The sequence below is a fragment of the Carassius gibelio genome, chromosome B6, assembly GCF_023724105.1.
Source record: "Carassius gibelio isolate Cgi1373 ecotype wild population from Czech Republic chromosome B6, carGib1.2-hapl.c, whole genome shotgun sequence".
NCBI classification, from domain to species: domain Eukaryota; kingdom Metazoa; phylum Chordata; class Actinopteri; order Cypriniformes; family Cyprinidae; genus Carassius; species Carassius gibelio.
Window position 1 is genome coordinate 6,411,578 of NC_068401.1, and position 14,792 is coordinate 6,426,369.

Consider the following 14,792-nt stretch of genomic DNA (forward strand, 5'->3'; position numbering starts at 1 on the left):
TTTGTTAAATTGAGACAATTTTGTCATTCTTAATGCAACTGTGTTCAAGCATTTCTCACAGGCTTTTTTGTTGTTGTTTTTTTTGCAGGTACACAATGAAAAAATAACAAATTACATTATCATTAAAATAAAGAGGAACTTATCAGCTTAATTTGCCTCTGTATATAAAAAAAGAAAATTTATTTGTAAACAGCTACTGTGTTCTTTTACAATTTTTGAAACCTTTTTTATAGAGTGGCCATAGCCAGGGAACTTTGTGAGGATTGGTGGTTTTTAGCAATATAAAAATGATGTGGTTCAACGTCATTAATGCACCAAAAATTCATTTAAAATAACAGTCAGTGACCTATTTCTAATCCAAGTCAGTAGTTATAAATTGATGCACGAGTGACTTAATTCCAGTGCTTCGTATGTACCTAAATGTGGCTAATATTTCTCACACACACACAGAGACAGACACAAATACACACACAACTTGGAGATTATTGCTGAAGTATTTCTGATGGTACACAATACTTTATCACATTGTAATAGGAAAGATTTGGTAGAAGTCTTGCATAAATAAGAGTCCTGAGAGTTGGTGATAAAACAAAGGTTTAAAGGTTGTACGCCTGTCGGATATTGAGCGTGTCTTTCATCATCAGGTCTCTGAGTCGCCATAATGCATCGGCCATCGTGGTGTGAGCGCCCTTGCTTTTCAGCCAGTGAGTAGGGAGACGGCTCTCTTGCTCCCTGGTGAGCCGGCAGTCTTTTCTTTGTGCTGAAGGAATGAAAATTAGAAAGAAAACCTTTTTCAAACATGCATCATTCGGGACAAGGCCACTAAAACTGAGCAGCAAAAATGGGTCATTCAGAAATGTTTTGGCTTTAACCATACACAAGCAATTTACACACAGAAGACGTAACGGTGCAGCCTTTTATATGAAAACACTACTTTAAATTACTAAATTATGAATGTTTTTTGTTGCAAGACATCATATATGTATATATTCGTGTGTGTAGCATTTAGTGTTTTTTTATAAGGAAATGTCATAAAACACTTGCTTAAACAATAAAAATATTTCTGCAATTATTTAGTAAATACTACTTTTCAAATGTTTGGTGTCTGTAACATATTTAAATGTTTTTGAAAGAAGTCTATTAATTTACCAAGGCTGCATTTATTTAATCAAACCTACAGTAAAAACAGTAATTATACTGTGAACTATTATTGCAATTGAAAACAACCATTTTCTAATTCAACATTTTAAAATGTAATTTGTTAATCTGAAGGCAAAGCTAAATTCTCAGCAGCAATTACTTTAGTCTTCAGTGTCACATGATCCTTCAGAAATCATTCTAAAATGGTGAATGTTTGAAACAGCTGTGTTGTTAAGATTTTAATAAAAACCATAAAACATTCAAAAGAACAGCATTTATTTGAAATATTCTTATAAAGAAATAATTTATATTATTATATGTCATTACTGTCAATTTTGATCAATCTAGTGCATACTTGCTGAATAAAATTAATAATTTTGGTCAAATTAAGATGAACCTAGCTGACTTCAAACATCTGAAGATTAGTGTAACTGTACATGACTTCAAAAGGAATACATAAAACAACTCTCATATCCAATTCGCATACAAATCATCTTTACCCTTAAGGCTCTGGTCCCACTTGCTAATAGTGGAGGACTCCGCACTGAGGCCCTCAATGTACTTCAAATAAGCTTCTGAATGCAGAAGACGCTGAGGTTTTGGAGGCGGGGCCACAAAAATAGGCGGAGTTAGCTGCTGCTGGCCTGGTTGACCTTGACCTGGATATGGTGGTGGAGCTTGCTGTCCTGGCCCATATCCACCCATCTGAGAACATTAGGTAAAGACAGAGATGACAATCTGCATCTGCTTTAGTGTCACCAGTGAAAGCTGCATGAACATGTTCTTCACCTGCATGCCATAATGGTTTCCAGGACCAGGACTTCCAGCCATGCCGTTCATTCCTGGGCCCATCACACCTGAGTAGGAAAGCAAAAATAGTTTAAATCTCAACTCCAACAGATAAGGTTGCAAATAATGTGCACTGACTGAATAAAAACAATATTGTTTACATAAATGTGTGTTACATTTCCCCCAAGCAAGTGGTGTTTTTATAAAACAATGATTCAGTGAAGTCAGTCAGTGGAAAAGTGAAATGACAAATCATGTGTAGAAAATAGATTAAGAAAGTGTGAGGTGAGATATTGAGGAAAAAAAGCATGTTAGTGGTGTTGTGTGAATATTTCCACCTTATGAATTAGATACAACTAAAATTAGACAAATTAACAATTAGCTCGGTTTCAAAACCATATAAGCTGCCTTGCTGTCCAGGCAGTTCACTAGTTTTTGGAACAAAGCCATGATTTCAAACCGAGAGAGACAAAAAACAAACAAATAAAAAACAGATTTATTATTTTATTTGGATTGGAGCTGGTCGGAAGATCTTCAGATGTGGTTTCTGTCTGATTGGGATGCTTCTTACCCAGATGGGGCATACCAGGGTACCCGGCCATGCCTGGTAGAAGGTAGTGCTGGGAAGGCAGCTGGGGCACCCCCATGGAATGAGGTGGTGTGCCACCCATGCCCATCATGCCCTCAGAAGGACCCTGCATAGGCATGTAGGGCAGGCCATAATTTCCCATCATGCCTTGGGTGAGGAGGAAAAAGATCCATGCATTGATGACATGCAGTTGTCTAACAAGTCATGCAACTACAAAATAACAATCATATCAATGTCAAAGAAAGTGTGAATTTTTAAATGTGGTAAAAAAAAAAGAGCTCTACATATTAAAGGGTTAATAAAAAAGGTTCTCATGCAAATAGACAAGTGCAAACGTGAAAAAGAATGTGACAATATTCAAAAACACAAGACAAGACCAAAATGTTTGCATACAAACAAAAGGCATTCAGTGAAATGAATTGAATAATCACTAATGGGGCACACTTTTGGTACGGGGAAGATAAGGGACATGACTGATGAGTTGAGGTTTTAGATGGTTTAAATAGATGAGAAACTGTCGGAGGGTGCCCGGATGCTGCATCTGTCTCTTTCAGCAAAGGTGGGGGCGATTTGGCGTTACCTGGCACAGGTGGCATGGACTGGTTTAACATCCCCATAGCGCTTGGGGGAGGTACCACCCCCATCATTGAGCCGACTGGGGTACCTGCTCTTGGAGAAGCCTGCTGCTGCTGCTGCTGAAGGACCCTCTCCCGTTCCTGCTGCTCTACCAGTTTAGCTGCCCGTTCTGTAAAAACATTGATAACTGAATTGAGACTCTTTATCATGTGGTTGTATTAAGCAATGCTGTGAATAAGAAACACATTTTCTATACAGAAAAGGTGTTGAGCAAGGAGGAAAACTAATCTTGGTTACCATTGTTATTCATTTCTATGGGGAAATAATCTCAGCTGCAGACATGCAAACATTCAGATGTGAGATCCCAAATGCATCTCTCATCTTGTGACTGAATTGGTTGTATTCAAAGCAGTGTCTCATAAAAATGTTTTGCTTTATTTGAGATATGACTGGATATTTATCATAATGGAATTTTTTACCTTAAAATGAAAATTTGCTGAAAATGTAGTACTCCTGAGACTACTTTTCGATTTGAACAAATTTAGTATCAGGTGCCAGAGTTCAAACACTTGTTCATCACATGAATTCACAGGTAATCCACAAACAATCAAATTCATTTGCTGTCTTGTGACATGAAAATCTGTGTGCGCTCAAGTAACAAATCCATAATCAAGGCATTTTAAGGCATTCAAACCATCACGTCAAGCCAAAATACAATAATAATTCTTCCTCCAGTGAAAGAGTCCATCCCCTATTTTCTTCTCATATCAAAATCCACAGACATATTTGTTTAGAACCATTTAGGACTGTTTTTACTTGTAAACAGCGCTTAACCTGTTTGAACTCTCATTCTGATGGACCCCATTCATTGCAAAGGATCCATTGGTGAGCAAGTGATGTAATACTAAATTTCTCTAGAGCTGTTTCAATGAAGAAACAAGATCACGAGGTGAACCTAAAGTAATCAGGGCTAGAGCAACTTCTCAGGAAAGATTGAGAACGTACCTTCATATTCCACTTTCTTAGAAGCTTCCAGGTTCCTCCATTCTGTGCCCACCAGGCGGCTTAGCTCTCCAAAGGAGAAATCAGGGTGACGAGCCTTAATAATAGCCCTCACTTCACTGCTAAACAGGATGTAGCCACTCATGTTGATCTTACGCTTGGCTCCTTCCTTTTTGGACATCCCCTTAATCTTTGGCGTGGACTGTGCATAGCAAACAGTGGTGTAAAGAAAAAGTCAGGTACTGTTAAATATGAAAAAAACTATGGAGAATAAAAGTTGATTAACTTAAAACTAGACAGTTGAAGATGTATATATTATTCCATATTGAATATAATAACTCAGAAAGCAATGGATTTCAAACTGCTTATGATGCACACCTAACTGGAAAATGATTAATATCTGAATATTCTTGTGCATGTAAAACTGGACAGGATGGGTAATGACTGATTTTTTTGGGAGAGTGGAGTACCTGTGGTGGTGTATAAGGCATATCCATGTCACTTGTTGTGGATGCCCTACTGGGTGGCATTGAGGGCGTCGCTGCTGCTTCATCGTCATCTTCATCCAGGTCATCCATATCTTCATCCAGATCTTCCATGTCTGCAAACTTAGCCTCTAGCTCCTCAATCTTCTTATCCAGCAGTGGAGACGGCACCTTCTGGGGCACGATGGGTTTTCTGAAAATTAAATTACAGCATCAGTTAGTCGCTAAACCCAATCAACCATTTTGAGCCTTAGTTGAAGTCTGGCACATTAATTATTAATAAAAGCAATCAGACTTTGGCTGTAACATATATTGCCTGCTAAAAGTAAGGTAGGAGAGTTAAAAGCACCTAAAGTAGAAGATCTCGTCATCAACGACCTTGGCTGAGAGGGAGAAGCGTTTCAAAGCTTTAAACTTCTTCATCTGCTTTTCACTCTCAATGTAGCGACTTTCAAACAAGAGAATGTCTTCTTCTGGACATTCAGTTGGTCTGCAGGACAGGAAGTCCTTAAAAGAGGAGACCACACATTTCCCTGTGAAATAAAAGGGAAAGGCTTAAAATATGGTCCATAGTAAGGTTTCAACTGAGTCAGTTTTTTTTTTTTTTTTACAGACAAGGTAGAGAACCGAAGAAGAGAACATTGGAATTAAAATTAAAATGTTCAAGTACTTAATCAGCTGTATAAATCCCATTTGTGGGAATACACTGTCAACATGATATATTTGCTACTGGATCTGCAATAATTTATTGCACTTTTTGTTCTTACTCGAGCCAAGTGATCCCGCACTGATTCAGTTATGCATTCAGGGTTCTGAGGCGGCTGGTTTTATACTATAAAATCACTGCAGACTTCCGCAAGAAGTAGGTCTTAATTGCATTTCCAGTGTCTTTGTGAAATTAAAAGTCTCTGAGAATGTTAATGTTCCCAAAGCCACCATGTGCATTGACAAGAATGGTTGGCAAATGTTCTATCACAGCTTGAACACCCACAAGTTTGGTTAGTTGTGGGTTGCAGATGGATAGCAAACTGGTATGAAAACTAGGATTTTATTACAATTAGATAGAATTTATTCGTTCAGTGCCCATACCTAAGATGCAGGTCATAGGACAGTTCTCCTCCAGGCTGCTGAGGAACACCTCACGTTTGTAGAACATCTTTGTTGGCTCATGTTCCGTTTCCTCGGGGTGGATGAAAATGGGTCCAAAGAAGAATGCTGCTCCATCCCGCATCCACATCTTCTCGATTCTGTCCATATCAACCATAACAACTCAGACTAATGCTGTGGGCTTATATTACTATCAATTGTGTACTTTTACAATGAGTTATTGGTGTAAAAGCAGCATGATTTTGCCCACCTGCCAACTCGTGGTCGCACCAGCCCGTGGGAGCGTATGTAGACACAGTCGCCCAGTTTAAGCCACATGTCATTGTAGTGGAGCTGTTCATAGTACTGGCATCCTGGCTCCCCATTGGCCACTTCAACTGGAACGTCTTCTCGCTCCTGTAATGAGTGCAAGAGAGTATATTAAATGCTTAATTTAATCTAAGAAAAAAAGAAAAATGTACTCAAAATCAATCATTTCCTTCATACCTTCTCGATGAAGCCACCACTCTCCGCATCAGGAAGATCAGCCGCTTTGTCTTTTGCACTGACAAACATGGAGGCAACTCTGACTACAGGCAACTGAACCTCTCGAGGGACTAGTTTGACAGAGCTTGGCGGCATGGACCATACTTTGATCTTCTTGAAGGTTTTGGTCCTGGCAGTGTAGCGGGATTCACAGACATAGACGTCTTCAGGTTTAAAGCCTTCTGGTTGCAACTTGAAATACTCCTAAAACAACAATCCCACATTCAAGAGAATGAAATGCTAAATTCTTCAAGAGCCTGTTAGGAACATATTGAAACTAAAGTAAATTTAATAAGATATATATAACATAAATTTTACTTTAATTGCAACACATAGCCTCTTGTGGCTTATGGCTTTATTTTGTGAACCTCTTGGTCATATAAATGTATTATTTAATTATATTTGCCTCATGTTACTCACCTTTACAAACAACACAACACATTTCCCCAAGATCTTGCTGAAAGGAACATGGTTGTAGTAATCGCTCTTGAATACCTCCTTTTCCAGAAACTTGCGGGTTGCCAAATGGAAAGTTTCCCCTGGACGATAAAACCAACATCCGTCCATCCACTGCTCACCTGCAGTCAACAAACACATCCAATTGCTAATACAAGAAAAAAAATATTTGACAAATGGAGGAGCATTAAGCAACGACAATAAAGGAAAAGAGAATGTGCGCACCAGCTTCGTCCTTCCAGAGTTTCTCAATGCAGACAATGTGAGGTTGCAAATTTGCTTCTGAAGGCTGAACATACACACAGTCTCCCACGCTGTAGGTGTTGTTCTCAAAATTGCAGTCCTGACTATATGAGCTTTGAGGACCTGACGGCCACTGGCTTCCTGCAGTACCATCTGCTTTGTCCTCTTCTGGAAGAGCTATTAGTCATAAAAGCAAAGTGCAGATTATTACATTTCTCATTATAGCAGCAAGACTTTAAAGGGTATCCCAAGGTTTGAAAAAGCTAGAAGCAACAGCAAAGCAATTTCTGAAAATATCAAGAGCAAAGAACCTTTTCTGTCTTCTTCCCGTTTCAGCTGGTCTTCCTCAATTTCTTGGGGCAGTTTCTCTCGCTTCTCTTGATCTATGTCGGCATGCAGATGTTTGGATGTGTAGCTCAGTGCTGGGGTCAGCAAGATTTCGCCATTCTTGCATAGTTCGTCACGGATCTTCACAAAGAAATGCTGCAACTCCACAGAATCCTCAAAGATCTCAGAATCGGTCCTGGAAACACACACCAGCTGTAATGAATTCTCAGATTACCGGTGCTAAACTTGATTTCTATTTACATTGACTTTACCATCAAACTTGATTCTGTTAGAATTGAACAGAGCTTAAAAGGAATTATTCATGAAGTTCTTTTCATCATTCACTCACTCACATATCATTCCAAAACCTGTAAATCTTTTTCCCCCTATGGGGCTATTGCTATTATGTTGCCAAATAATGCCAAATTATCATAGCTATGTCAGAGAGTTTAATGCAAAGCATTTAATCAAGTCTGACAAGTAAAACTACAGGATTACATCTGATACACATACAAAGACTGCATTCATTTTAAAAACTTCAAAATCATATATTTCAAGTTTTAAAATAATATTGTTACTGATTACATTTGTAATAGTATATGGCAATAATTTGCATATTGAATATCTATAATAGTCATTCAGTTGTGTTAAATGATCACTTTTCTTTTACTATACATACTCTAAACATCAAGATAAAACACGGATAATTAATTTTGTTTTATATATATTATAGATATTTTGGAATTTGGACTAAAATCTAAAAGTTGGCTCAAATAGGAAAAGTAAGACTAAAAAAGATCCTACTTTTCCATATTGCATAGGAAGGAACCCTAATAAAATATGGAATATTTATATATTTTTATTTTATTTTTTAAAGCATCAAAAACATCTCATAAAAGTGGTCCAATATGCTAAATTGTGGAATGAGGTTTGAGGAAGACACAATGAGGGGAAAAGAAAACACTGGCACATAGAACAAGTAATAAAGAGCCTTTTATGGTTGAATTTCCCCCCCCATCATTTTAAAGCCTAAATCCATTCCTATTAATTTTATAGAAAGTGGCATCTTTTAAATTCCAGTTTCTTTAATGGTGACAAGAATAGCTAATTTTCACACTCTTCCCTGCTGCTCACCTGTTGAGACGTCTTGCCTTCTCCAGCACCTCAAACACATGCTCCTGGAACACATCCAGTCTTCGATAGCGGCCGTGATCCACATTATTACGAATAATATCTAAAGTGAGGGGAGGGTCCTCTGAATTAGCGGGGTCGATGGCGGGAACCTCTGCCAAAGAGTCACTATAGCAGCGGCCTTCGTCATCCTGGTAGCCCATCATCGAAACGAAGAGGTTCCTGATGAGCTCACGCACGAGAGAGGCAACCGACAAACCACCCAGTCCACCTTCGTCTCCCTCCTCTTCATCTTCAATTTGTCGACGGGCTTCCAGGAAGGCTCGATGGAGCAGCAGTGCATCTCGGTATATCAGAGACTCTGGCTCGTTGTAGGTGCAGGCGTTGTTGAACATAAGGATGAAATCTTCTGCTAACGAGTCAATATCTTGATAGCGTCCCTGTACCATGTAGCTTCGTATACGTTCCATGTCAATAGGACGCTTAATGGCAGCATAATAGTCAGGCAGCTCAGAACGCGATGGAAGACGCAGGAAAACGGCACTGAGACGTCGGCCACGATTGTCTGTGAAGTTGCGCACTGCTTCGTAGAGATCACTAAGCTTCTGCTGGAGTGGGGTGGTCTGGGTGCGGGCCTTTTTAGGGGAGGCAGCAACTCCACTACGGCCTAGAAAAAAAGAAAGGAATTTAGTAAACCCACCTCCCCAAAAAAAGTTACATCTAAAATTTGTTTCTTAATTAGTGCGTTAAAGTGTCCAATTTTAGTCACAAAAAAAAAAAAAAAAAAACATACGAAGCTTGAGTTTGGGAGAGCCCATGTCATCTTCCTCAGGAGGAGGGCCAAGCTCCTTCTGTTTATCCTTTACGATCTTCTCCAAGATGTTTGCATCATTATAAACCTGCAGAAAAAATAATTGGCAAGCATACATTTCAAGTTAGATTCTTCAAATTAGGTCTTTTCAATTTAAGACACTATATTCAGGTTTGAACCCACAAAATGAAATACTGAAGAAATATTATTTCTGAATGAAAGTTTCCTTTAACACCACTGTCATCTTATACATATTTGTAAAAGATAAGGATAAGCAACTAAATACAGACAGAAGTTTGGGGCTGGCAAGACTTTTAGTGTTTTTGTATGAACTGTAACAATTATAGTATGAATTATTATAATGTTAAATAACGCTTTTAATATGGAATATATACAGAATATATTTAGAATGCAGAATAATCCTGTGATAGCAAAGCTGAATTTTTTGGCTGCCATTAATCCAGTTTTTAGTGTCCTTCATAAACTATTTTAATATGCTCACCTGAGACCCCTCCTCATTATAGTGGCGGGCATTGCGAAACATTAGCTTCATGTCATCCATAAGTGCTTCCTCATTGTTATAACGCTCAGTGCGAATATTGTTCTCGATGGTACGCAGGTCCATTGGGTCTTGGATGATCTGGTAATAGTCTGGGTAATCCTTCTTAGAGGGCTTCACCATGAAGAGATCACAGAGGCGGCGTCCAGTGCCTGTCTCACGTGCTTCAGTCACTGCAGCATACAGCATCTTCATTCGGTTTTTCTTGGTGTTCTTCTTGTGGCTTTAAGGACCAGATAATGGCAGATTTTTTTACAACATTTTACTGACTGCAAGTCATATGGGTAAAATAAAATGAGAGTGACATCATTTAAAAATGACCTTTTCCTTTTACTACTTCCCAAGTCAGAATTTGCAGTAGAGACCTCTCCTTCATCATCATCTCGAAGCTCTCTTTTCTTTTGCTACAACACACAATCAACCAAAAAAAACAACCATTTTTTCTTATTTTCCTGAAACACTAGGACATTCTTGGAGTAGGTTTCTCAACAGTTTTGGAAAAAAACTTTATTTCTTAAACTTTTTACTTTTTGTACTATGAGCCAAAAAATTGTTGTTGTTCACCTGTACAATGACAATAAAGATATTCTAATTCCAATTCTAAAGCAGACTTACCTGCATTATTTGCTGTAACCTCTGAGCACGTTTGTATATGGTGGAGTTGGGCATGTTGTAGCGTTTAGCATTCTCAAACATTAACGTGAGGTCAGCCTCAATCTGCTCGATTCCTTCATAATCCCCATTCTTCAATTTATCCCTATAAAAAAAGAAAATATGAAGAGAATGTGTAAATGTTGACTGCTTACAAACATCACGATTTAAATCAGCAGATATATCACATGGGTTATAAACACCTGATCTGTTGCAGGGAGATGGGGTTTTTGATCTGATGGTAGTAATCCGGGTATTCTCTTCGTGCGGGCAGTTGGAGGAAGGGTTCAGCGAGAAGCAGCCCCTGAACACTTCGGGCTCCTCGCACTGACTGGTACAACAACAAGATTGGGTCACTTGCACTGAGACCACAATCTGCCTCAGATTCTCCAGTGTCATATCGTACAGTGCCTGAGAAAAGAACAATCCTTCAGCTATATTAAGCTGCAGACATTGCAAATGTATTTGTGAATACAACTGTCAGCAGACTCTCTTAGATGGATTGTTATAGAGTTATCTTGGACAAAGGGAACTGTGGGTATGATGTACCTGTCAGAATAGAGTCTTCATCACTTTCGGACCCAGCCTGAAGAGCCATAGTGATGACAGACAGCCGGTCACCCTGAGCAGACCTCCGATTTCTAGCAAAACACAGCATGTTACAGACTAAAAGATGCATCTTCAAAGCAACCAGTTGAGGAAAAGAAGAAATACCTGATGCGGAGGCTAGATTTAGTGGGTTCAGCCTGCTCAATCTCAGTCCTTCTCTGGGCAAACACCTTCTTAATTGCGGTTGCATCCTTTACAAAGACAAAAATATGTTTACGTTGTATACAAGGAGTTAAAAGTTTAGGATGAATAGACAACAAGGGTATAAAGTGTACAAACCTTAAAAACCTGTGACCCTGGCTCATTGTACGTTTTGGCATTTTTTGTCAAAAGATCAACATCCTTGGCCATGGCACTGATGGATCTGTAATGTCCTGCCTAAACACAGAACAAATTATTACTATTATTCACCTTATTTTGCAACACAGGAAGTAAACCATTTCATGTCGATGTGAGAGATAATTAACTACAAGAATAAAGTGAAGTAAACAGTAAAACTATTTGCACTACTAATTAGGATATTCCTAATTACGATAATAAATAAAAAAATAACAGTTTGCAATATCAAGCAGCGTAACAGACTGTTTTTGTACAGCTAAAATAAATAAATGAATGCACCTAACACTGGAAGTTTTGCACATAAGTTACAAATATAATTATTATAAAACTCTTGCTAAGTAAATAATGGGCATTATTATAATATGAACAATTACATGAGATATACATTACATCCGCCTTTAACAGTACTGTCACAGTTGAAATTATTATAACAGCTCCAAATGCACACCACTACACATTTTGATTGCTATAGTCCGCTAACGTATTTTCAAAGCACCACATACCTGTATCTTCTGAGCCACAGTGCGCAGATCTATTGGCTCTTTTATTACGGCATAATAGTCTGGGTAATGCTGGGAAAGAAAGAATGGGGATGGGAAAAGTCCGTTTTAATTATTTAAAATAATAAACTTGTCATGATTATCCACACTGCAAAATGACCAACCAATTTGGAGGGAAGTTTTTGGAATAGCTCGCTGACAAGCCTCCCTGAGGAATCAGTGCATGATACTATGGCTTCCAAGAGCTGCTCCAGTATGGCTTTTAGATAGCTTGGTGGTCTCTGTTTGGCAAAGGTGTATAGAGGAGAAAAAAACGATATCAGTCTGGATGTGCAAATTAATATTAAAACCTTTTTTTTTTTTTTTTTAAATTGTCAAATGTTTTAACCTCCTCTTCCATGGAAGTACTAGGGTTTTCCCCATCTTCACCATCCTCATCGTCCTCAGCCTCTTCTCCTTCGGCTCCCTGTAGCAGTTCATTCTTGGTAGACAGGAAGACATTCAAAAGCCTACAGGCAGCTTTGTACTCCGCACTGTCAGCCTGTTGTAAGAGACCCACAGGTATATTAGCATTTCTGAGTTAATGGTCGGTGGGTGTGATGCTGAACAGTTCTGCTTGTGCAATAGCTATGTTGGCTGCTACTGCAAACTGCAAACCAGTCCTGCGGTCTAAAATAACAGACAGACTGAACTGATTCATGTGCTAGAAATTTCAATATTATGTGTGAATGCAAACGCAAACTCTATCAACTCACTTGATAGTAAGCTTTGGTGTTATTAATAAGCAGATGAAAGTCAGCTGAGAACTGCTCTACATCCTGGTATTCCTCTGCCCTGAGCTTCTGCTGTATTTTCATCATGTCTATGGGCTGGCTTACCACTTCATAATAGTCAGGCTGATTCCTAAAACAGGAAAAATAAGAATGCAGGTTAGTGTATGTTGCATGCAGTAAACTCTGTATGGTTTATTTCATCACATTGTGAAATGATACAGAACTAATAAAACTACAAGTGTGATTACTGCTTTTACTTTTCTGCATACTTTTCTCCTATTTTATAAAATGCATAAATTGAGCCAGTGTTATTTTAGTATCAATTACACACTATTATTGTATTTATTAATATTTTGAAATAGAATTTCTTTTTATATTTCCTTTTTTTGTCCTTTACCCCATTTAGAATGGTGTGTAAAATACTATGTATTAAAAAAAGAAAATGCAAGTGTGTTCAAACATTTGGCTGACAGTGTATATTAAAAGACAAAGATAACGCACTGATACCTCCTCTTTGGTGCACGAACAAAGAGCTCACAGATCTGTCTGCCTAGGTCATCTTTGTAATCTCTGACAGTGTTATACAATTCATGGCACACAGCAATCTAAACAAAAGATAAAGTCAAAGTCAATCTGACAAGATCATTTTTGTGATCTAAACCACTCTTATGTTGTTTTAGTCTATATTAAACGCCATGTACTCACTTGATCAACAGAAGGAGCAGTGGTAGCTCTCCTCCTCTTCCATCCACTGACTGGGGTGGATGAGGTGGCATCATCAAAGTCTCCTGAGCTGGAGGGAGAGGTGGCTCGCCTTCTCTTAGTGCCCATTGAAGTGGTACCTATTCACCAACAAACATCCTTTTAGACTCAGGGCTTCCAGCACTAATTCATTTCCATGACTCTTCAAGTTGTATTAATAAAATAATGAGGGCTCTCAGAATCATTTCATGGAGATAAATCTCTTTTGTATGCCAGGTACCAATACTTAATATCTATACATTTGCATGTTTATATTTTTTACTGAACAAATGTCACAAGTTAAACCTAAAGCGCCTTCACATCTGAACGTAATACCTGAATAGCCAAAGATAAAGCAGAATACTTTAGAGTACAACATAATAAAAACCTTTACGATAACTAACGCAGATTTTCATGATTTAAAGATGGTATTATATGTTTGTACTAGATTTTGTGAATTACCATATGTAATATCCCCGTAATAAATGTTGTTTACAATTCCTGTGAGCTACTTCTCATAAACAAACCACAGTTGACCTGATTAATGGAGGACAAAAGAAAGTTTGGACATTAATTCATCACTCATATGTGCATTATTTCATACCACCTGTTACGTAAACCTTTAACAGAAGCGATTATGCTTTAGACTATATGAATGAAACGTTACAGTGTTATGTGGAATAGCATACTTAGCCGCGTGTTAATCTTCCGGTAAACAATCCCTAAACACCAACAGCCAATCGAAGCTCCGTGTTTCAGTCAAACAAAAGAGCGGTCTCGCGGTGTGTTCTCGTACTCACTCACTTCTCTAGAAAAGCTTACTTCGGTTTCTTAGTTGCTGAACTTTATAAACGTATTGGGGAACGAAGGTTTTTAGAAGTACGCCGACCTACCCGTATTAAAATCTCAACTTTATTGGCGTAGTTAGGAATTATCTTTCAGTAACAACACAGCAGCAACTGTTAGCCAGCAAGTAACGTTAGCGTTGATGGCTAGCAAAGTCACGCCTCCTTTGCCACACGAAACCGGAAGTACATTGAAGAGGTCCCACCTTACATCCGAAATGTAGAATATTTGAAATATTAAATATTCTTTTCTCCTTGATGAAAAATTAATACAAACGCTATTCGGGATAGGATAAACATTTACATAGATTTAATAATTACAACGTAATTAAACTTAATCTATTTTAAAGATTGCAGCGAATTAAGAATGACGAAAAGCAAATTATAAAAGCAAAATATAAAAGCAAATTAATGGAGCCAAAAAAAAAAAATCAATTAAACTTCACATATTTATAATTAATAATAATTAAATAATAATAATAATAATTAAAACTGCTACTTTTATAGACCTACTAAATAAATGCTATTAACAAAATGACATTTGCAATTACATATACATAAATTACAATGCCATTTTTTCATTAATTAAATACT

At 37.9% G+C, this 14,792-nt stretch overlaps 1 protein-coding gene across 7 annotated transcripts; it reads right to left on the bottom strand.

The window, feature by feature from the left end:
• Positions 1-95: 95 nt before the first annotated feature.
• Positions 96-14,411, bottom strand: pbrm1l (polybromo 1, like). 7 transcript variants are annotated; one of them, XM_052558478.1, is made up of 30 exons: positions 14,247-14,411; positions 13,318-13,454; positions 13,120-13,217; positions 12,595-12,742; positions 12,228-12,380; positions 12,004-12,120; positions 11,843-11,911; positions 11,280-11,378; positions 11,106-11,191; positions 10,941-11,032; positions 10,595-10,802; positions 10,356-10,497; positions 10,062-10,144; positions 9,684-9,963; positions 9,164-9,269; positions 8,374-9,037; positions 7,224-7,435; positions 6,895-7,089; positions 6,634-6,791; positions 6,175-6,417; positions 5,939-6,084; positions 5,671-5,828; positions 4,931-5,114; positions 4,567-4,774; positions 4,100-4,298; positions 3,183-3,263; positions 2,501-2,665; positions 1,930-1,997; positions 1,641-1,845; positions 96-760 (listed from the first exon to the last, which is right to left on the bottom strand). In XM_052558478.1, the coding sequence occupies exons 2-30, from the start codon at positions 13,441-13,443 to the stop codon at positions 597-599; spliced, it is 4,857 nt and encodes a 1,618-aa protein (XP_052414438.1). In that variant the 5' UTR covers positions 13,444-13,454; positions 14,247-14,411; the 3' UTR covers positions 96-596. The 7 variants fall into 7 exon arrangements, with proteins under 7 accessions (XP_052414438.1, XP_052414436.1, XP_052414435.1 ...); XM_052558476.1 differs by having other exon boundaries at positions 3,099-3,263; XM_052558475.1 differs by having other exon boundaries at positions 3,099-3,263; positions 14,043-14,370.
• Between the last annotated feature and the right edge of the window lie 381 nt (positions 14,412-14,792).

Bases quoted from the DNA above. Each gene is read 5' to 3' on its own strand.
- pbrm1l (XM_052558476.1), bottom strand. From the start codon at position 13,443: ATGGGCACTAAGAGAAGGCGAGCCACCTCTCCCTCCAGCTCAGGAGAC. The intron at 7,090-7,223 runs GTTCTTTGCTCT...TATGACTAATAG, and splicing joins ACGGGAAGAAGACAGAAAAG to CTCTTCCAGAAGAGGACAAA. The intron at 4,299-4,566 runs GTACTCCACTCT...TGCTATGCACAG, and splicing joins TGCCTTATACACCACCACAG to TCCACGCCAAAGATTAAGGG.